Source organism: Acanthopagrus latus, chromosome 19, assembly GCF_904848185.1.
Source record: "Acanthopagrus latus isolate v.2019 chromosome 19, fAcaLat1.1, whole genome shotgun sequence".
NCBI lineage: Eukaryota > Metazoa > Chordata > Actinopteri > Spariformes > Sparidae > Acanthopagrus > Acanthopagrus latus.
In genome coordinates, this window is record NC_051057.1 from 24,189,115 (window position 1) to 24,212,273 (window position 23,159).

At 48.5% G+C, this 23,159-nt stretch overlaps 1 protein-coding gene across 3 annotated transcripts in view; it reads left to right on the forward strand.

Annotated features, from left to right (window-relative positions):
• The window catches only part of inhbaa (inhibin subunit beta Aa), a 37,890-nt gene extending 16,734 nt beyond the window's left edge, over positions 1-21,156 (forward strand). The window contains exons 1-5 of one of the 3 annotated variants that reach the window (XM_037078896.1): positions 3,501-3,583; positions 3,669-3,719; positions 5,791-5,936; positions 7,137-7,905; positions 20,211-21,156. In XM_037078896.1, the coding sequence (XP_036934791.1) occupies positions 7,380-7,905; positions 20,211-21,028 (1,344 nt within the window). In that variant the 5' untranslated portion in view covers positions 3,501-3,583; positions 3,669-3,719; positions 5,791-5,936; positions 7,137-7,379 and the 3' untranslated portion in view covers positions 21,029-21,156. Of the gene's footprint in view, positions 1-3,500; positions 3,584-3,668; positions 3,720-5,790; positions 5,937-6,600; positions 6,703-7,136; positions 7,906-20,210 lie in introns of those variants that run through there. The other 2 variants (XM_037078895.1, XM_037078897.1) reach the window with 2 other exon arrangements.
• The last annotated feature ends 2,003 nt before the right edge of the window (positions 21,157-23,159 follow it).

Consider the following 23,159-nt stretch of genomic DNA (forward strand, 5'->3'; position numbering starts at 1 on the left):
AAATGTTACAAAACCATGTGTTCCATCTCCAGATGTGTGACGTCTCCTGGTTCATGTTCAGTTTCACTTTGTGTTTGTTTTTAAAAGTCTTGGTCGAGGTTTGTCTCGTTGTTGTTCTGAGCAGGTTTGTGTTACTTTGTGCGTTCGACCTGGACGTTCTGATCCGAGCTGTGACTGACACAGTTTGATTCTCAGTGAGCGACAGCAGCAGACTTGCCGTTCTCACAGTCTGAGTGCCCAGCTGTGAAACCACATCATTCTCCTCATGGTTTCCTAACTACAGTTTGTCTTTCCCTTCTCCACCCTCCCTGTTCTCACATAATTTCCCCTGTTCCCTGTCATGTTTGGACAGATCGCATACGGCGGTTTGGCCTAAATATACGCTGTGGTCAGGAGGTTTCTCAACACTTCTCCCTCTTCACCAACAAGTGCTGTTTCTGAGAACTGCGTCAGTACTGAGTGGACGAACGCGCTCATGCACACGACGCTGATAACGATGATTATGATGATGAAGAGCGGTGACACAGCAGAGGCTCACTACAAGCATCAGCCGTCCTGCAGAGTCATGGTGGGCGTGGAGCTTTCTGGCGGTCCGGCCAAACCACCGAGGTGGGCGTTCAGACTGGGACGGCACCGAGGCTGCACTGGGAAAACCAGGACCTTTGACTCGACCGCTGCTGTCATACAAACTGAGCTCACGAGCAGCAGAGGAACTGCCTGGGCCCACTGAAATGTTCTGAGATGAGCTGAGAGATGATGAAAATGACGGAAAGAAACACGAGTGAAAAGTGAGTCAGAGGAGTTTTATAAGATCCAGATCCAGGGACGGATCTCTGACACTCTGACGTCGTGTTTAAACCTCAAATTATAGTTTTCAAGCCTGCGAGGCTGAAAGTCCTCGTGACTCTCCTGCCAGTCTTTAGTGGACAGAAGTTACGCACACCAGGTGGAACACAACACGTCATCACAATCAGCTGCTCAGGTTCTTCTGCTGCACAACACAACACAACACAACACAACACAATTCAACACAACATAACACAACACAATGCAAAACAACACAACACCTGAGCGGATGAAGCTGTGAATATATTGAAAATTCTGGAATTACCCTGACGAGTCTTGAGTAACTCTGGAATATCTGGAGTGTTTGCAGCTCTTCACACTCCACCGACCGTCAGAATGAAAACATGTGTGACGCTGCAGCCTGGTGTCATGTGTACAGTGTTTACAGTACCGACCGACCGTCTGATCCTGAAAATATCAGGAGAAAACTGACAAACTGGTGTCAGAGACTCGCTGACAGACACGCCAGTCCAGATATTTTATCACGTCTTTTAACAGCGACTGATCTTTTAATCTTTTGGATTTCATTTGAGAAACAGTCTTTATTTGAGCAGCTGCTTCATATCTGAGACTTCTGTGGTTCAGCTTCTGAAGCAGCTCGACAACTTTTGTTTTCCGAAGACGTCACGAGTGAAAACGTTCATCCGAGCTGATGGTGATGATGTGTTTATGTTGTTATTAATATCTTAAACCCACTCTTCTCCTCGGGCACTTCATTAACTCAGTGCAGACTTTAATATGTAATGTTGGTGTAATGTCACCAGAGTGACTTGTTGATGTGCAGTGTTTCCACTCTCAACATACCAACAAGGTTTTCATTTTGATTTATTTAGGTGTGGTTCATACCCTCATATATATTTAAGTGTGCAGTGTTATGACTTGTATTGTGAAGTTTATATTGGGAACAAGTGTTTTACTGCACTTCTTAAATGGAACTGACTGTAAACAGAGCCGCAAACAGGAGACAGAGACAGATGGTAAAATAAATACACAAGCATTAGTTGGGAAACATAAAAATTGTGTAAATTCCCAAGAGGGAAAGATTCCTGATTCCCTTTAAGTCAACTTTTTTTTCTCAAATAAACACAGCGTTGACGTTCAGTTAGTCACCAACTGTCCACAGATGACTCCCACGTCAGTAAATTACAAAAGCTTACTGAGAAGTGAATAAGATAGCGCTCGTATAAACAGGGATACTCGTGCATCAACTGAGAAACATCTTAACATTTTCATGTCTTTTCAACATTTCATGCCCTTAAAAAGGCAGAAGCTGCAGCTCTGGAGGACGTTGCCTCATAAACTGGAATCACTGATAGATTTTGGAGGTTAAAAATACTCTTTCATCTGCATTAATGATAAAGCGGGTGTGTGGAGCCGAGCAGAGTGTCCTCTCCTCGGCTCCTCTCCTGAGGCTGGAGATCCTCAGAGTTCGTTCAGTCCAGAAAGTTTCTCTGGACCGACACGAGTTCAACAACGCCTCGCCACAACCGAAGGACGTCTGCGGTGCTGTGTAGAGCTAGCTGCTAGCTGCTAACAGTGACGCTGTGTTGCTGTTAGCAGCTAGCAGCTAGCCCTACAGAGCTAGCTAGCTGTAGAGCTACAGTGCAGCTAGCTCTACAAAGTACTGCAGACGTCCTTCAGCCCCAGTGTTAGCTTCTCCGACAGGCTAGCATCACTGTTAGCTTCTCCATGAGGTTAACTTCAATGTTAGCTTCCTCTGTGACCTCTGACCTCACCCACCGGAGTGACATCATCACCTCCTTCTCGTCCAATTGGTCAGTGAGAACCAGATTCTGCTGAACATGCTGTGATAACAAACACACATTTATTATTAATAACAACAATACACGAGGGAGCATTTCTACATATCATGTTTCTATGATTATATTTGTGTTTCTGCTCTTTCTCTTCTTCTTACCTTTTTATTATATTGTTTATTTTTTACTGTTATTATTGATTATTGGCTGTCCTCACCTGCTGGGACGCACACGTCACACAACTTCACAGCTGCAGAGAGACAGAGGAGGAAGAGGAGGCAGACAAAGAGGAAGAGAAGAAGACAGAAGAAGAAGAAGAGGAAGTGGAAGAAGACAAAGAAGAAGATAAAGAAGAAGAGAAAAGGGAGTAGACAAAGAAGTAGAGGAAGAAGAAGAAGTCATCACTGACCTCTGAGGGGAAGATTGAAGGAAGGAGGAAGTGAAGTGAAGAAGACGAGCAGAGAAGAAGAGGAAACAGAAACATAGGATGAGAATGATGAAGGAAAGAAAAGAGCGACAGAAAACAGAAGAAGAGAGAGAAGCTGCTCTGAGATTACAGCTCACGTCCACTAGATGGAGCAGTTCAGTCTGCAGTCAGCTGTGAGATGACCTGCAGCTCCGTCACTGTCAGCTCACCTGTCTGTCTGTCAGCTCACCTGTGTGTCCGACAGCTCACCTGTCTGTCTGTCAGCTCACCTGTCTGTCTGTCAGCTCACCTGTGTGTCCGACAGCTCACCTGTCTGTCTGTCAGCTCACCTGTCTGTCTGTCAGCTCACCTGTCTGTCTGTCAGCTCACCTGTGTGTCCGACAGCTCACCTGTGTGTCCAACAGCTCACCTGTCTGTCTGTCAGCTCACCTGTGTGTCCGACAGCTCACCTGTCTGTCTGTCAGCTCACCTGTGTGTCACTCAGACTGGACTCAGACTTGACGTGACATCACAGCGTCCGGCTCACCTGTCGCAGGCTCACTTCCTCCTGCAGGTAGGAGCCAGACTCAGGTCTCACACTGGACTCATTCATGTCGCTTCTCACTATTTGATTATTATTAGCATTATTTTGTTTACAGTCTGGACGGCAGGTGTTGAGCTGGAGCACCTGTTCAGGGTGAAGGAGGCAGGTGAGTCCGTGTCGTTGTCTTTAATGCTTGTTTTCATTCAGTTTTGTTAAAGTGAGTTTCTGTCGAGTCGAGTTAAACCGAAGCGCTTCGTCTTCACGTCCTCTCAGACTCTAAGTGAAGCCGTGTGGTTCTGAGGTCGTGATGTTGGACCTAACCGGGCTGAGGAGGTTCCCTCACCCGAGCAGCGTTCTCTTGTACTTTTCCAGACGTTCTCAGTGTTTTCTGGATGTGTTTTTCAGCCCCGCAGGCGACTTTTAAAAACAGAGTGCATCATGGGGCTGCCGGCGCTCCGACAGGTTCATGACTCACAGGTCGAGTTATTTAAAGAAGCAACCGGTGCAGACAAGTTAATTTCCATAATACACACTGCAACGCCTTTATAAGGCAACTGAGCGAGCCGTGACCTCACACACATACACACACACACACACACACACACACACACACACACACACACACACACACACACACACACACACACACATTCCCCTGCAGTGATGATGTCATAATGGCGGAGGGAGAATCCCAGACGGCTGATTAAAGCTTCAGTGTGTAACTCTGCGTCTTCTCCACTTCCTCTACAGTCAGATGTGACTGGGTTCTCCGACGTTCTCCACACTAACGGAACACATGTGAGAGGGAGAGGGGGCGAGAGACAGTGACATCATCAGAGAGAGAGAGAGAGAGAGAGAGAGAGAGAGAGAGGAGGATCACTTGCCAACAAAACCAAGAACCACACAGTGTAACAATGATCTTATTAGTGCCAAAGATTCTCCTCAGGAACCCTTTAAGTCCTTCTTAGAACCTGTTAAATATAGAACACAAACCCATCAAACCCCCAGTGTTCCCCTTTAGAAGCCACTACAACCAGAAGAACTAGAACCCCCAAAACATCATAACATCTCTAGAACCACACCCCTGTCAGAACCTGTGTTCTTCTGATCTCCAGAACCGGTTTAATGTTCCCTCTGGTGCAGTTAGCATCTCTGTAGAACCATCCTAGAATAAGATCAGAATATCTGTGAGAATTACTGAGAATCCAAACTTTTTGATCACATCCTCTCCAAACTTAGAGAACCTGTTGAGATCTTGGGCCTGGGAGAACCGCTCAGAACTTTGTCAGATTCTTTGGAGAACTTGTTGGAACCTCCTCAAAGTGAACTTACAGTAAAACAGAACATGTTTGAACTCCATCTGTCGTCTCAGAGCCTCTTTACAAACATGAACTTTCTGGGAACCACTTGGAATCGTTGTGTAAACGTCTCACGGATCATCAGAACAGAACCCACAGCTCAGAACTGCTCTGATGAGCGATTTCTGTGTGAAAGCTCTTGAATGTGAAAGTGCAACATCGCAGCTGAAGAATCGCCGTGTCTGAAAAATTCCACCAGGATGATTTCCCAACAGAAGTCACCACAAAGACAAACACGAGGGAAGAGTGGGCTGATGGGAAATGAAGTCAGGTTGTAGAGTGTTTCCAGAGAATCTCACAGGAGGATCAGGATGATGAAGACGATGACGGATAAGATGCCTGAAGGTCGACTTCATCAGGCCTCATGTCTGCAGTCAAACCAGGAGAAAGACAAAAAGAAACGAAGATGGAAGACGATGAAAAGACAAACGTGTGGTGGATGAAGACAGATGAAGAGATGAGATTCATTCTGGACCTCGAGAACAAACATGACAAAAACACTGTAGGTACAGTAAGAAGAACAGGTCGGGTCAGTCGATTAGTCGAACGAGGAACAGAACATCGGCGCGTTTGAGTCAGACTCAGATTTTAGAGTCTCATCTGGTCAAATACTGGCGCTGTCATTAGGTCGGTGGCCACTGGCGGTACTGCAGCGAGCAGTTCCTCAGACGGCTTCATGACAGAGACGTCGTGACTCTGCTGACAACAACAACTGCAGACGAGCTCGACTGACACTACTGTCGTGTATTTATGATCCAAGGAGGTTTGATATTCGTAGAACTTCAAATAAGATGAGAAGAGCGACATGGAGCACGCTGGCACAGCGAGGAGTGCACCAGATGACAAGTGTGTTTATTTGGTTGTTTGTTTACTCTTCAGACGATCGCTCATCGGCTGTTGCAGGCTGGAGGGCGGGCAGAGAAGGTGCCGTCTGAAGGAGCGATCCGGTTCCCTCAGGTCCGACTGTTGAAATCACGTCTCCAGCTGCTTCAGTCGTTCAGCACGATGCTGCAACCTGAACTCAGGTAAGACTTCACCGACTTCTAGTCAGTCCTCATACAGGACCCTAACACTAACCCAACATTTAATGACAGAAACTAAGTTAGAAATATGAAGATGAAGCAGACGGCCTGGAGGATTCCCCTGCCGGTACCAAACTGGATCGGCGCTGCCACAACGCGGCGAGGCGAGACCGCACAGTCATGAACCATGATGTCATATTGACTGGAGCTGAACAGCAACCAGACTAAACAGAACCAGACTGTCAGACAGACGAGACGGACTGACTGACAGACAGTCAGACAGACAGATGGACAGTCACAGCCCAGTCAAGTCATCCAAGAGTTTCCCCCTCAACACTCATTCACAGCCGACCGTGGGAGGGAGGAGGGAGGAGGGAGGAGGGAGGAGGGATGAGGGAGGAATCCCAGCTTTGCTCCATTAACAGCCGAACAGAGGGAGGGGAGAAATAAATAAAGAAAGAGAAGGAGGGAGGGAGGGAGGAGGGAGAAGGTAAAAGTTGGAAGTGGTATGAGTCACGGAGTGAGATGGGTGGAGACTGGAGTGGTGGAGGAGAGAGAGAGGGATGGAGGGAGGAGGGAGGAGGGAGGTATAATTATGGTTGGAGGCTGCCAGAGCGAGAGAGAGAGAGAGAGAAGAGAGAGGAGAGCGAAGCAGAGGGAGGGAGAGAAAGACGAGAGCGAGGAGAGAGAGAGAGAGTCCAGCCCACTCCGGTAAAACCATTCAACTGGTGAGCGAGGGAGCATTCACCACAGAGAGAGAGAGAGAGAGGTAAAGGAGAGAGAGAGGAACTCCCTTTCGTCTGGGATAACTTAGAACCGACACACACACACACACACTCTGAACACACACTCTGAACACACACTCTGAACACACACTCTGAACACACACTCTGCAGCGACTTCACCCGGGAACCAGGATCCTGCTGCACTCCTGCTTTTCCTTCATCCATTCATCACACCCGAGACTTTTTCCTTCGTATTCTTCTTCTTCTTCTTGTCCTGTTGTTTCTCCTTCTTCTTCTTCTTCTTTCTTTCTTTCTTTCTTGTGACGCCTCCACATTTTCCAGCCATCTGTCCCTGACAAAAAAGATAAGGATTACTCATTTTCTCTCTCGGCGTTGTGGTTTTTTTTTTTCTTTTTCTCTTTTTTTTTGTCCTCCTCTCTCGTTTCTTTACAGCTTTTTTTCCCTCCGTTTTTCGCAGGTGGACTGTGAGCCGAGCTGAACTTTGCAGCTTCCAAACTTCTGAGGAGAAAACGAGAGCGCAGAAAGACAAAGACAGTGAGAGGAGAGGAGACTTCTCTCTCTTCATCCAGGACTCACTTTTTGTTCAGACACTTTTAGCCAAAACTCGACTTTCTTCATATTTTCTGGCGCCGTCCGTGCATCTGCATCCGACCGCATCACCAAATCCAGTCCAGCAGCCAATCAGACGTCTACGTTCATCATGTCAGTGTTGCCTCTGCTCAGCTGGACCGTCCTGCTGCTGGTCCAGAGCTGCAGCTCGTCCTCAGACCCGGCGTCCAAACACCAGCCGCTTTCTCTGACCGTCCATCCTCACCACCAGCTGCTGCCGGACGCCGCCTCCAGCTCCCACTGCCCCTCCTGCGCCCTGGCCAGGATGAGGAGGAACGAAGGGCTCGCAGACGACATGGCGGGACACGACCAAGAGGGGGAGGCGGCTCAGCAGGACGTGGTGGAGGCGGTGAAGAGGCACATCCTCAACATGCTGCACCTCCAAGCCCGGCCCAACATTACCCGGCCCGTGCCGCGCGCCGCGCTCCTCAACGCCCTGCGCAAGCTCCACGTGGGGCGAGTGGCGGAGGACGGCAGCGTGCAGATCGAGGGGGAGGAGGAGGCGCGAGGGCGGGGAGGCCGGGGAGGAGGGGGAGGAGCCGCCGTGGCGGCGGCTCGAGCCGGAGACGCCGGCGACGCGCAGGAGACGACGGAGATCATCACCTTCGCTGAGGCTGGTGAGTACACATGGCTCAGTGTGTGTGTGTGTGTGTGCACTGATGTGTGTGTGAACTGTAACCAGGATAACCTAAGGTGTGTGTGTGTGTGTGTGTGTGTGTGTGTTCAGACTGTGTAAGCACATATTTGCATGTGTTACAGCTGAGTGTGTGTGGAAAAGACAAAAATGCAGCTGTGTTGAAAACGGCCACTCTGTGTGTGTGTGTGTGTGTGTGTGTGTGTGTGTGTGTGTGTGTCCCCACCTGTTTAATTCCACCTGCGTACTCACTCAGCCAAACCCGGCAAATACACACACACACACACACACCGCTGTAATCGCCTCCTGCTGTTTTCAAAGAATAGCTCATTATCTACTTAAAGTCAGAGGAGATTTGTGTGTCACTGTGTGTGTGTGTGTGTGTGTGTGTGTGTGTGTGTGTCTGTGAGTGTGTGTGTGTGAGTGTGTGTGCGTGTGTCTGTGAGTGTGTGTGTGTGTGTGTGTGTGTGAGTGTGTGTGTGTGTGTGAGTGCGTGTGTGTGTGTGTGTGTGTGTGTGTGTGAGTGTGTGTGTGTGTGTGTGTGTCTGTGAGTGTGTGTGCGTGTGTGTGTGTGTGTGTGTGTGTGTGTGTGTGTGTGTGTGTGTGTGAGTGTGTGTGTGTGTGAGTGTGTGTGTGTGTCTGTGAGTGTGTGTGTGTCTGTGAGTGTTTGTGTGTGACTGTGTGTGTGTGTGTGTGTGCGTGTGTGCATGTGTGTGTGAGTGCGTGTGTGTGAGTGCGTGTGTGTTTGTGTGTGTGTGTGTGTGTGTGAGACTGCTGCTCTCCTGACAGTCGGCAGCATCAGAGAGAATATGAACACTCACACTGTCGTACCTGTGATGAGTCAGAGGAAACCGACCAATCAGCTCGGCCCAGCAGCGGCTCCTGCAGGCTGAGGTCAGGTGTTAAGTGTGGTGTCGTCACCTCCGACCTCCCGGTTCTGTCTCTTTGGATCGGGGCGGTTTCTGCTGGTCGTCCTCGCGTGGACACGTCGTCTCTCTGCTTCGTTGTGTTTTAACCATCAGATGTAAATTATCGAGATTCTGCTGATCAGTTTCCAAATCCTCCATCAGGTTTCAGTTTTAGTCAAAGGCTTCTAAGAAAATCTGTTGCGGTCGACTTTAGAGTAAAGACGCTCCGAGTACTGAGACGTGAGAGTCCAACAGAACACTGTCGGCCTTTATAATCAGACTGTGATCACACAGACGAGCTGATGGAGACTTCTGATGTTTAAATCAAGTCTCAGCTGCTTCAGGTGTTCAGCAGAGCGCTGCAGCTCTGTTTGACTGAGAAGCTCCAGAACTGTTCTGAGGACTACGACAGCTCCAGAACTGTTCTGAGGACCACGACAGCTCCAGAACTGTTCTGTGGACAACCACACTTCAGCTGACTTTATATCAGTCATCAGTGTTTTTGTCTTCTGGTTTGATCTGCAGAATAAAATCTAACTTGTTGCTGAACAGCTGCAGGGAGTCAGTTTGTGTTGTGTTGTGAATGTGAGTGTCAACATGTGAATCCACGTATGACAGAAGACGAGCGACCCGGCAGCTCAGCAGAACTCTCTGGCGGTGCTGCCGGCTGTGATTCGTCCCCCCGATGAAGTGAAGCGTCCGTGGCTGAGAAATCGCTGCTTTGTACTTTCCAAGAGCTCACCTGTCAGTCAGGCAGTGTGGGCGGGACCGTGACGTCGTCTTCTTCCTCCTCTGGATTTTCTGTTGATGCAGTTTGGGTTTCTGTAGGCGAGAGTCTGGAACAGCAGATGGAAAAGATTTTTATGAAGTGGATCAGCGCAGACGGGCTGAGAGGAGCAGCTTTCTTTACAGGGAAACAGAATCTACAGAGTTCCTCTCGGTGGCTGAATGTGGCGTCACAAATTCACAAATTAGATTTCTGTTGTTTGTAGAATCATTTAAATCTGAATGTGAGAACAACGTAGTGACACCCAGGAGAGCAGACGGGTCTCACCAGGTACCGACCCGTTCAAGACCTCCTTCTCTCTACTCACAGACACTTAACAACCAATAAAGAACCCAGTTAGAACCCTTTTAGAACATGTTCCGTTCAAGTTTAAGCTGAGGTTCATTTTATGCTGTAGAACCCTTTTAGAACTACTCCATTCTGTTGATGTGATTCTTCACAGAACCAGTCCAGAAACTCTCAGGCTGCACGCAAACCAAATGTTCTGGTTCAGAAAGATCCAGTCTAGAAATGTTTTTATTGAAACATAAACTTAGTGAAGATGAAAAGTTTATTAGTGTCAACAAGTCACAAGTTTTTATTCAGTTTAGTCATAAAAACAACTTGTTAAGTGAAAAGATCTTCGTTTGGAGTAAAAATGACCACAGTCAATGGACCCGACCCGACCCGACCCGACCCACCACTCTCTGGTGCTCGACAGTAACGTCAGCTGACTTCCTCCTTTGCTCCTGACGGCTGACAGGGTTCATGTGTGGATCAGCTGTGGATTTATGTCCCGATCAGCTCGTCTCTCAAATGATGTTTTACAACATCATTACAAATATTAGCAACAATCAACAGTAAACAACACCATCATTTCAGTTTGATCAGATTTCTGTCCAGAGTGAACCCTCCTCCCAAACAAATCAATAAAGGATCTTTGGAAGCGTTATCAGTTCAGTCCAGTTTCACACACGAACCCTCTGTCTTCTGGTACTGGTCAGCTAACGCTAAGCTAGCTGTGTCATCTTTGAGAGTTGTTGTTTTTATTCCGGACATGTGCGAGAGCATTGACACTGAAAAGCTTCTGCCTGAATCTAAGTGAAGTGTTTCTGTTCACGATAACTTTAAGTTCCCTGAACGCTTTGAAATGCTGTAAAACCAAAACTATGAGCTGAAAGAGGCTAAAGGTCTGCGTGCAGCAGAAGCAGGAGGCTGCAGTTTGTCGCTGGAGCTCATAAAACGTGTTGTTTTTCTTCGATGTAACGCGGCCCGCCGTGAGAATACTTTGCACCCAGCCAGTCCGGTGCTTTGTTAGGAATAAGTGATGCATTCAGGGACCTCAGTAATTATGTTGGGTGGCGGAGATGACGAGTAAGGGAGCCGAGGGACGACTGGATTCTTGGCGGAGATGAAGTGTCAACCTCCGTTTAGCAGCTCCGACACAATATGTATCTGTCCGGCCGGTTTCTCTCCGTCGGCCTGTTCTGGTTAAATTCCTCTCCTCCGTCTCCTGTTTATCTTCCCCTCTCCTCTCCGCCTCTCCCCACACACACAGGACAATTAGGCTAATTGAACTTAATTGAACACATCATTAGCGACATTCCACAATCCACTTTCATCTCCCTCTGTGCTGCTCTCTGTAACCTCGGTCTACCCTTCGCTGCCCTGGCAGACAGAATAAACCGGTCATTGTTGGATCTATTCTGGTGGCCGGGTCTGTCTGGGGACTCAAACTAGCGACCCTGCAACAAACTCTGGGCCGGTTCACTGACTTCTGACAAGTGAGAGGAAGCAGTGAATGTGTGCAGCTGATAGAAAGACACAAACCTCTGCCTGATAGGAAAATAAACTATAATTAGCACGTTTCCTCTTTTCTTCCTTTTCATCTTTGTCTTCTTGGCTTTGGTTCACATTTTCTTCTCTTCCTCTGGTCCGATCTCCTGTCGGCTGCAGACTCTCTCCTCGCCGTCCGTCTCTGGTGTTTCTGTGACGTGGCCTTAGCGTGTTTACAGCGTGTTAACGGTCGCGTCCGTGCAGTCGCCGGGCCGTCGGAGCCCCCGGAGGCTCGTTTCAGTCGCCGTCCTTCCACCACATCGTTTGGCTCTGCTTTGATGTGTGACCGGCCGCCAAAGATGCTCTATGTCTGCACAGATGAATCACTCCGTAGTAAACAACTACAGACGGAGTCCAGACCCGCCGAGCACGGACACACAAACCTGAAGACGCTGCAGATTCAGGTTAAGGATCACGATATCCTGACTGTCTGATTGAAACTAACGTGAGCAGCGGCTTTAAACATGAAACTACACTTTTTTATTATTGTTTTAAAGATTCCTGTCATGAGGAGGAACCAACAGGCTCAGAGCCATCAGACAGGAAGTGGGACAGAATTGGGGGACGCGCTGACATCACTAGGACTAATACTGAGTTTGATTCTAGAATTTAAAGAAGCTCAGAGATTCAACAGAAACTTAAAACTGTTTTTAATTAGTTATTTCTCATTCAGTCGTTTACACAGTTCAGTGGTGTGACTTTGGAATTAAAAGTGAAGTTAGCAAATGCTAATGTTAGCTCAAATTGTGATCAGTTATCTGCCAGACAGAAACTAAGTTCTCATTTTCACACTTCCTGTTCCTCGTCTTGAAGTCGATGAGTTATCATGTATTTATGGGGAATCAGCGAGCTTGTTTCTTCTTCTGGTTTCTGTGAGTTTGTTGAAATGTTAACAACAGTTAGCGGTTGCTAACAAGTGTCTGAATGAGACTACAGAGGTTGTCGGGGACATTAAACGTCCTCACAGCAACACGGAGACTCATCTACTCACTAGTCCGTCTTTACAGGCCACTTTAGTTCCACACTGTTCTAACTCTGACTTTACAACTTGTACACTGATCAGTTTATAGAAAACCTGGATAGTAATTGTGCAGTAAGACTCTTAGTGGTGGAGACGTTTCAGTCATGTGACCGTGATGTCGTCTGTTTGTAGCCTAACATTAGCTTCTTACTGCTGCTGCTGCTGTGTTGAGATGAGTGATCTTTGTGGTGCGGTGAAAAAAGTTGAGAGTGTGTGTGCTGTGTGTGCTGTGTGCCGTGTCGTCCTCTGGGAGGAGTCAGGGAGGACAGGAAGGCAGCGAGCGGCGGCTTCGCTAAATACAGACGAGTTCAAACGGGGGGAGGAATCGGTGGGAAAGAGACACAGAGGAGAGAAGAGAGAGAATTAGAGAGCATCTCAACATGAACTGTCCCTGAATGACTCCTCGTCTCTGTTCAGACCACATCCCAGAACCCAACTGGTTCTACTGGGAGACTCCCAGTGAGAGAGAGAGAGAGCGCCAACAGGAAACGGGTCGTCGTACATTAATCAACCGTTCATCTTCGTTACCGGGTGAAGTTACACCATCGACACAACATTCAGCTGAGACTCAATTTAAAACAGAGAAACAACCAAAAAACTTCCTCATCACTCCGTCAGAACTTTGCTGAATCAGCTGTTAGCACTTCCTGTTAGCAGCGAACCTGCAGGAGTTCAGACGACTGTCATCAGAACTCTGTGGTTCTGAAGGAAACTGAAAACATGATGCTTCCCGGGCAGGTTCTGCTCAGGTCAGGAGAGGCTTCGTCGTCTCCCATGTTGTAAAAAACAACCAGAGAAAGGATCAGAATCTGTTTCTCGACTTCATTTCAGTTCTTTAAAATGATATTTTATCAGAGTTTGTTTGACGCGTCGTTCAGTCGGTGTCGCCACATCCAGTGTTTTTACTGTTGGTGCTGACCCGTCAGTCGAGTTAATCCTGCCGTGAATCAGCAGCGGTCCGTGTGGTCGACTCCAGACGTTAGCATGCTAACACTTTAGCTCTGCAGCTACAGTGAAGATGTGAGAGTCAAAGCTTGATGTATTTGATGCAGCTGCACGCTGCGACAGGCGGCCGGCAGGCGAGGAGGTCAGAACCCTCGGACCTCGTCTGCGTCCGTCAAACTCCTCAGACATTAATGGTTCTGACATGATGTCTCGTGTGTGAAACCCGAAGCGGAGCGGCAGCTCGGCCTCTCTGGGTGTTTTGGAGTTTAGTGAGGGAGTTCTGGTGTGGAGAGAGAGTTCTGGTGTGTAGAGAGAGTTCTGGTGTGGAGAGAGTTCTGGTGTGGAGAGAGAGTTCTGGTGTAGAGAGAGTTCTGGTGTGTAGAGAGAGTTCTGGTGTGGAGAGAGAGTTCTGGTGTGTAGAGAGAGTTCTGGTGTGGAGAGAGAGTTCTGGTGTGGAGAGAGAGTTCTGGTGTAGAGAGAGTTCTGGTGTGTAGAGAGAGTTCTGGTGTGGAGAGAGAGTTCTGGTGTGGAGAGAGTTCTGGTGTGGAGAGAGAGTTCTGGTGTAGAGAGAGTTCTGGTGTGTAGAGAGAGTTCTGGTGTGGAGAGAGAGTTCTGGTGTGGAGAGAGTTCTGGTGTGGAGAGAGAGTTCTGGTGTAGAGAGAGTTCTGGTGTGTAGAGAGAGTTCTGGTGTGGAGAGAGAGTTCTGGTGTGTAGAGAGAGTTCTGGTGTAGAGAGAGTTCTGGTGTGGAGAGAGTTCTGGTGTGGAGAGAGAGTTCTGGTGTGGAGAGAGAGTTCTGGTGTGGAGAGAGAGTTCTGGTGTGGAGAGAGTTCTGGTGTGGAGAGAGTTCTGGTGTGGAGAGAGTTCTGGTGTGGAGAGAGAGTTCTGGTGTGGAGAGAGAGTTCTGGTGTGGAGAGAGAGTTCTGGTGTGGAGAGAGTTCTGGTGTGGAGAGAGTTCTGGAGATGAACGTGACACCATAATTTTTTGTAATTTTTAATTATTTGTGAAAACAATGAAGACACAATAAAAAGTGATGAGAACGCGTCCGGATCAAACTGTGTTTCTCACACTCGCCCTCTCCTTTGTTTCCGACCGAGCTCACTGCTGGAAGAACTTCACTCAGAGTCGGACCGGCGGCACCGCTGTGCAGCAAACTGACACTGTGTTAAACACGAGCCAGAACCAGAAACTCGCTTCATTCTGTTCCACTTTACTGCTCGACAGCAGCAATAAACACACAGAACATGAAATCCATGAACAGCTGCTGCCGCTCAGAACCGACAGCCGGCTCCTTTCAGCACCACGACCCACCAAGTCACGTCTGTTCTGATCCGTTCTGCACTTCAGGATTCACGTAGGAGGAGAAGTTTACTGTTTACTGTCTGTGATTAACATTCAGCTTCTAATTAACGTTAAAGATAAAATGTGTAAGAATGTCTGAACCGACTCACCTTCTAAGCCCACAAGTTACAAAGTTCTCTGTGTTAATGACTCTGGATCAGAACCAGAGAGACTCCAGCAGGTCTGATGCTCAAAATACAAAAACATGAAGAACTGACAGAAACATCATCTGAAGTTTTTGTTTTATTTCTATTAAATTTTATTTAAATTCACAGAAAGAATTAATGAAGAGACTAAACTAAGGTTCTGATCGGGTCCAGTGGGTCCAGTTGAACCATCTGGAGCAGCTCTAACTAGATTTACATCATGTTTCCTTCGTGGCCTCTGAGTGTGTGTGTGTGCAGACGAAACACCCTCAGGCTCGACACCTTTAATCTGCATTAAACAGCTGTGATTGGTTAGCGTACCTGCATCCTCACCTGCATCCTCACCTGCATCCTCACCTGCGTCCTCACTTACGTCCTCACCTGCGTCCTCACTTACGTCCTCACCTGCGTCCTCACCTGCGTCCTCACTTACGTCCTCACCTGCGTCCTCACCTGCGTCCTCACTTACGTCCTCACCTGCGTCCTCACCTGCGTCCTCACCTGCGTCCTCACCTGCGTCCTCACCTGCGTCCTCGTCAGCAACCCGTCCATGTATGTGAATAACATGCCGCTCGATCACTTCCTGCTGATCGACTCATCGATTGATGAATAATGGATCGCTCTCTGTTTTCGGGCGTCGCTTCTCTTCGTTCTCTTTCCAACTCGTGTTCTGGTCTCGCTTTGATCCGGATGAAAAGGCCGAACTCCTCAGAGCGATGAGAGGTCGGATTATTTTAGGGAACCCTAACCCTCCAGCTGACGATGAGAGAGTTTGTCATCCAGGACATTCAGGCGGCGAGGACGCTTTAATGCCTCCTCACCACGTTTGTTTAGCGGCTGTTTGACAGCGTTACAGATTCTGTTTCACCTCTCGAGCTGCTCAGTGTGTGAGTGTGTGTGTGTGTGTGTGTGTGTGTGTGTGTGTGTGTGTGTTTACTCACACTGACTCATGTGGTGCCAATGAGGCCGAGCAGGGCGTCGACTCTCAGGATCCTGCAGCAGAGTTCTGTCTGGCAGGCGGAGCTGAGCCTGACAGTCGACACTGAGGGAGAAGTGTCGTTGTTTACATCATCGCTAAAACGCTTGCCGCCACTGTGTGTGTGTGTGTGTGTGTGTGTGTGTGTGTGTGTGTGTGTGTGTGCTGATCCTAATGTAAACTCAGGCAGGGTGAAGCCGTCTGTTGGTGCTGCAGCAGCATCTTCTCTCTGAGGTTCAGTCCAGTGAAACTGGACAGTCGCTCTGTAAGGCAGCTGGTGATCGTCCTGATGTTTGTTGGTGTGAAGCGTCCTGACGCCGCGTGCGAGCTGAGCAGCGTGTAGAACAGCGAGCGCCTGTTACTCACAGTCTGATGTGAGGTGGATGAGCTTTACTGTGTGATGTGGAGCAACATGGAGGCGCTCTGATCCTTTAATGTAAACCTGACGCACTCAGCAGATCCAGCTGCAGATTACAGGCCGGCAGCAGCACCAGGACAGGAAGTCCGACAGCACCGATCTGTCACGTCTGTCAGGGGAACTGGACTCTGGGCCTGTCTGTCTGAACTGGTGTCGCAGCAGCAGGAGCTCAGGAAGTTCAACTGTCACTGACACACAAACACACTCAGACAATACACAAACAGAGCAACACACTTACACAAACAGCTGAAGGACACATATACAAACACACACACACACATACACACACACACACACACAGACACACAGGTTTGCTTAGCCTCTTGAACGCAGCTCATCCATTGAAGGAGGGATTATGATGGACAATGGAGACACACACACACACACACACACACACACACACACACACCCTGAGTGTGTGTTTGGACAGATGGATACTCTGTGTGTGTGTGTGTGTGTGTGTGTGTGTGTGTGTGTGTGAACAGAGGATGAGGGTGTGTGTCAGACGACGCCCGCTTCCTCCCAACACAACAGTCAGTTTCCCTCATGGTGCATTCAGGTGATCCTCAACAAGTTGCTTGACAGTAAGCACCTGAACGCACCACGAGGCAAACTGTGGGACAGTGCAGTGCATTGTGGGATATTGAGGCCTTAAGAAAGCTGCATCCTCACAGTTTGTGTCAGAGCGTCGAGCAGCAGGACGTCTGAGGAGAAATTAGACAATGAGTCAAAAGGAGACGATTAAATATGACAGATCGTTAGAAATGTAAAAACAAGTTGACTCTGATGATGCAACATTCAACAGAAAACATCTGCAGCTGCTCACTGATTTTAGTTCATCAGTTGTTTGGAACCTTCGTTAAATATAAAGTGAAATATCCACAAAAGATTTTCACCAACATCTGTCTCCACAAACACGGCAGTAAACGTCCGACGTCTCTCTCATGATAGTTTTCATGTTTTAAAGTCGGTCGAGCAGTTGAGTGTCGACCAGATCGTCTTCGTCTGGTCGCTCTGCGGCTCTGAGGTCAAACTTCACATGTGAAGGACGATGTTGGAGGGAGTTTCTCTGAGCAGCTGCGTCCTCCATCTTACTGAGCCCACAGAACCCGTAGTAACAGAACACCGACCTGCAGAACAACTGTGTGTGTCGGTGCTCCTCCCTCACCGCCGCGCTGTCCAAACACTGCATGACAAACTGTGTGTGTGTGAGTGTGTGTGTGTGTGAGTGTGTGTGTGTGTGTGTGTGTGTGCAGACGGAGGCCAGAAATCAGCTTTTATGAGTTGTTGAGACGTGGTGTGCAGAGATCAGTCTTGTGTAAATGGAGGGGGATTACAGAGAGACGAGCTGCGAGCAGACGACTCGGATCGACTCCAGGAAACAAACTCCTCGTCTCCTCTGGGTGGAAATGAGCGGGTCGGTTCTGACCCGCTGTGTCTGAGTCCACACTTGTTTTAACAGATTAAAGCGTCACGTCGACATCAGACTGATCTTCAGACAGACGTTAGTCTCTCTGCAGACGGTCGTTATTCAGCAGAGTTTGTGAGGTGTTCTGCATCTTTACACCAAACTCCATTCACTTTTCTTTAGATTTAAGTGAAACATGCTGGAAACATGTTTTTCATCCTGGACCTATAAAACAAGATCCAGTTAGTAAACCAGCTGGACATATGTCAAGGACATTTCATACCTTTATAAACTCCAACATGTCAACATGTGTTTGGCCTGCAGATGATCTCAGTGAAGCTTCAGCGTGCGACGAGTGAAAACAAACATGGTGACTTTATCTGACATGTTGCAGGACGAGCTGAAACAACCAGCTGATGCGTTCACTGTCAGGGAAGAGTAGGACTCTGCAGGTAGCATTTAAAAAGCTAAGCTTACTGTTTGAGTGAACATGTGTGTGAATCATCAAGCAGACGTGTGTCAGCGGCTCGTCTGTCATTACAGCTGTAATAAGCAGCTCTGCGTGAACACACACATCTGACTGACGCTCGTGTCACAGCTGCTGCTAACATGCTATTAGCATTTCCTCCGACACCGCGCACACCAACTCTTTAATCATTTTGTTCTCTTCAGGATCACTTTATCACCTGCAGCAACAATTCACATCACATCCTTTCTTTTCCTCTGCTCTCCCCGCAGAGCGAGGGGGCGGAGGTCTGTCCCAGCATGCACCGGGAGTCAGGCGAGGGTTACACGGCTGTTTTGTTTTCTTTGTTGTTCTCAGTCTATAAATCAGTTCATACATTTACTCAGCAGAATTTACTTTTCCTGTCTTTGTTATTTCATTTTTCTATTCAGACTCAAACAGACGACTTCCTGTCTGCGGCTCACACACACACACACACGCACACACACACACACACGCACACACACACTGAGGACATAAATCTTGAAACACTCACAAATAGAAAGTTTCTATCAGACCAACAGGAGGAAGTGGTGCGTTTGTTGTGGACTATTTTCAGGCCGGTGTTGAAATCCAGTCCAGTGTGTGTTCGCGGTGCTGAGAGAACAAAAGTTTGGCTCCTTGAATCGGTTCTTGGACACCGAGGATCTCTCAGCAGACTCCTTCTCTACATCAGCAGCGTGATCAGCGTCACGCGAACAGACCGGTCGCTTTAACGCTGCCGGGGTTCAAACAAAGACTCGAGTCAACATCGCAAACTCTATTCTGAGAAACAATGAATGAACAGGACTTTTATTTTTTTAACCTCCCTGAAGTGATGATGATGATGTAAGTGGGATAATCGCCTCCGAATTGTCGGTTAAATGGCGTTAATGGACTCGCTAAAGTGCCGACCGCCTCCACACACACACACACACACACACACACACACACACACACACACAGACAAGCCACCCATTCACACCGTTTAACAGAGCATCACTGCTGCTGACATTCATAAACTTCCAAATCGTGACTTTGATTTTCTGTATGAACGCCCACGAGCGAGAGACATTAGAGAGAGAGGGGGAGAGCGAGGGAGAGAGGGAGGACAAGGTGATGCAGAGATGTTATGTAACGGAGGTGGATGGTAATTGGGTCCTCAAACCAGTGATTAGCTCGCTGTCTGGCCTCGAGGCTTCGAGGAAATGTAAAGTACAGGTCTGGACGTGTGTGTGTGTGTGTGTGTGTGTGTGTGTGAGAAGACAGTCTTTGTTCAGATGATATTCAGCAGAAATAAACAACAAACAGTCTTCAGTGAGAAACTCAGTTTGTTTCTCAGAGTGAGACCTCCTCACCAACAAATCAATCAAAGATCTCTGACAAGGAAAATAATCCAACATGTCCGACGCTGTCAGAGTTTCCTCTGCTACCAGTCAGGCTAACGCTAAACTAGCTGCAGGCTTATGCTAAGCTAGTTGAGAGAGTTCGTTTTTAGCTGCCTGCAGGCTGAACTGGTCACACATGTTCCGTCCAGAGAAACATTCTTCCTGACCTGTAGGCTTTTAAACTTTCCCATAATTCACAGCGAGGCAACAGAACGAGAGTTTAAACTCTGTAAACGGCTCGTTCACTTTTCAGCCTCGCTGCTGTAAATCCGCTGTGAGCTGCAGGACGACAGCAGAGCTCCTGGTGGGAAACATTAACCGCTGTAAACGCTGCCCGACTCCAGAACCACCGACCGCTGCTGCTGAGTCAGCAGGAAGAGTCCAATCAGTGTGTGTGTGTGTGTGTGTGTGTGTGTGTGTGTGTGTGTGTGTGAGGCTATGTCAGAGATGATAACATAATAAGTGTGTGTTGATGACTCTGTAGCTCAGATGTGGCCACACGTGTGTGTGTGTTGGTGTGTGTGTGTGTGTGCGTGCGTGTGTGGCGTTCATGGTCTTCCTGTATGAGAGGAGATGATGTGTTGACTTTTGTTTGAGCCAATCAGAGAGCAGTTTTCTCAGTGACCTCACACCTGTCCTCTCTGTGTCTCAGGTGAGTCTCAGGGGACGGTGAACTTCGTGCTGTCTAAAGAAGGAGGCGATCTGTCTCTGGTGGAGCAGGCCAACGTCTGGCTCTTCCTCCGTCTGGCCAAGACCAACCGCAGCCGAGCCAAGGTCACCATCCGCCTCTTCCAGCAGCGCCGGCTTCCCAACGGACGCCCGTCTTCGCCACAAGACGACATCCTGCTGGCGGAGAAAACGGTGGACACCCGTCGCAGCGGCTGGCACACCTTCTCGGTGTCGGCGGCGGTGCAGGCGCTGCTGGAGGGCGCCGGCAGCACGCTGAGCCTCAGGGTTTCCTGCCCGCTCTGCGCCGATGCTGGCGCGACGCTCGTCCTGGTCTCCAGCGGCTCGGAGACGTCGCAGCGGGCCAGCCAGCGGGAACAGTCGCACCGGCCCTTCCTCATGGCCGTGGTCAGGCAGGAGGATGGCGCCGACTCGCGGCGGCGCAGGAAGCGCGGGCTGGAGTGCGATGGGAAGGTCCGCGTCTGCTGCAAACGGCAATTCTACGTCAACTTCAAAGACATCGGCTGGAACGACTGGATAATCGCACCACCCGGTTACCACGCCAACTACTGCGAGGGGGAGTGCCCCTCCCACGTGGCGAGCATCACCGGGTCCACGTTGTCCTTCCACTCCACCGTCATCAGCCACTACCGCATGAGGGGCTACAGCCCCTTCCAGAACCTGCGGTCGTGCTGCGTGCCCACCCGGCTACGGGCCATGTCCATGCTGTACTACAACGAGGAGCAAAAGATCATCAAGAAGGACATCCAGAACATGATCGTGGAGGAGTGCGGCTGCTCGTAAACATGAAGCCGGAACCGGGTCAGCCCGGAACAAACTGGACTGCAGAGGAGCAGAGAGGAGGAGGACTTCTGAACCCAGAGAGGGGAGGAGATGGAGGGAGGAGATGGAGGGAGGAGATGGAGGGAGGAGATGGAGGGAGGAGATGGAGGAGGAGATGGAGGGAGGAGATGGAGGGAGGAGATGGAGGGAGGAGATGGAGGGAGGAGATGGAGGGAGGAGATGGAGGGAGGAGATGGAGGGAGGAGATGGAGGAGGAGATGGAGGAGGAGATGGAGGGAGGAGATGGAGGGAGGAGATGGAGGAGGAGATGGAGGGAGGAGATGGAGGAGGAGATGGAGGGAGGAGATGGAGGGAGGAGGGAGAGACGAGCAGTGACCTCATGATCATCGTCACTTTAAATCTACGCCGTCTCGTCCGTCGCCTCCCGCCTCCGTCGCTCGGCGCCGCTCTCTGGGAGTAAAACTCTTCTCGTTCAGCAGAACTCAGAAAGAGTCTCGACGGCACTTTCAGAAAAAAAAAAGAAAAGAAAAAAAAATATAGAAAAAAAAGAATATCTAATATATTTTTGTTACCTGAGGAGGGAGCGAGGCTTATTTATGTGTGTGAGACGTTCAAGCACCACTCGACCCGTCAGAACCCGGAGCGACGAGGTGCCTGAAAAACTACTAACACAGAAATCTCAAAACTATGCAACTTGTTTCACATATTCTGGTCCTGTTCTGCTTCGTTTCTGTTCCGACTGTTTACTTTGTTTTAAACGTCCGAGGAGGAAAGAAGAAAAAAACTCTTTTGTATTATTTTGTTTTTTCAGAAGTATAAATTTGTGTTTTGTGTGTGTGTGTGTGTGTGTGTGTGTGTGTGTGTGTGTGTGTGTGTGTGTGTGTGTTTGTGTGTGTGTGTGTTTGTGTGTGTGTGTGTGTGTGTGTGTGTGTGTGTGTTGAGAGATACTTGAAAGAAACAAGTTGGCTCGGCTGCTGGAACCAAACACTTCTTTATGTTACCATGGTTACCATGTTGATGTTATAATTATTATTGTCAGTAAGTATATTAATAATATTATTGTTTTCATTGTTGATAATATTTTTGGTTTGTGTCATCGTGTATCATGTTGTTGTTTTGTTTTGTTTCAAGAAACGTTACGAGCGTTTTCATGTTTTTTGCACTATATAGCGACACTCACATCAGATTAGCCCGACTGAAGAGACTCAGCTCAGACTCAGTTCAGACTCAGTTCAGACTCAGCTCACAGACGGGAGCTTCCTGTCTGGACTCCAGCGCTCGCAGGTTCGATCCCCACCTGATTTATAAAACTCCACGTTTTATAATGTGTGTGTCCAAGAAATAAAAACCTGAACTAGCAGAGATCCTGTTCACCTTTTTATTTATTTATTTATTTGGCATTAAAGTATTTAAATTCTGATCTCAACATTCTGAAGTGCTGTCTTGGTCCCAGAGGACCGGTTCTGACGGACGCTGAAATCTGACCAATGAAAACGTGAGAGCTAAATGAACTAGCAGCTGACACGTAGCCATGCTAGCTGAGTAACATTGCTAACATCAGCACTAACGAACCGATGAGCAAAGTAACGATCCTGCTGTTGATCCGGAACCTCCCGTCAGTCCCGGTCCAATGCTACGAGGAGTTCTGTTGCTGTGGAGGATTAAAAAGCACTTAGAAAAGATTTGGCTGGTAGTTAAATCCCGGGGTAGCTAACGAGGAGGCTAGCCACAAGGTTATTGGCAGCCATCTTGTGTCCTTTCTGTTAGCATAAATATTTAGTGACGGCTAAAAAGAGCAAAAACAGACTGAAAGCACAAAACCAATCTGTGTCTGATGCTAACAGGTGGTTAGCATCAGCCAGAGAAACAGCCCTCATTCATCCATATCGCAGGTTTTAAATGATTCATTCAGACTTTTTTTTTTTAATTGGCAGTTTTGTGGATGTTTTTATTGGTTTTTGAAGAAAACAGGAATTTGATCACTTTGTGAGAAAAGCTGATTTTTTAGTTTGATTCCCAGCTGGTTAAAACGTGGCGCTGTGTGACGGCGGCCGACTCGACCTGCGATCCTGCAGCAGCGTCACGTTCTAGTTTGCTTCAGGACACCAAAGAGTCGAGATGTCTGACTGAG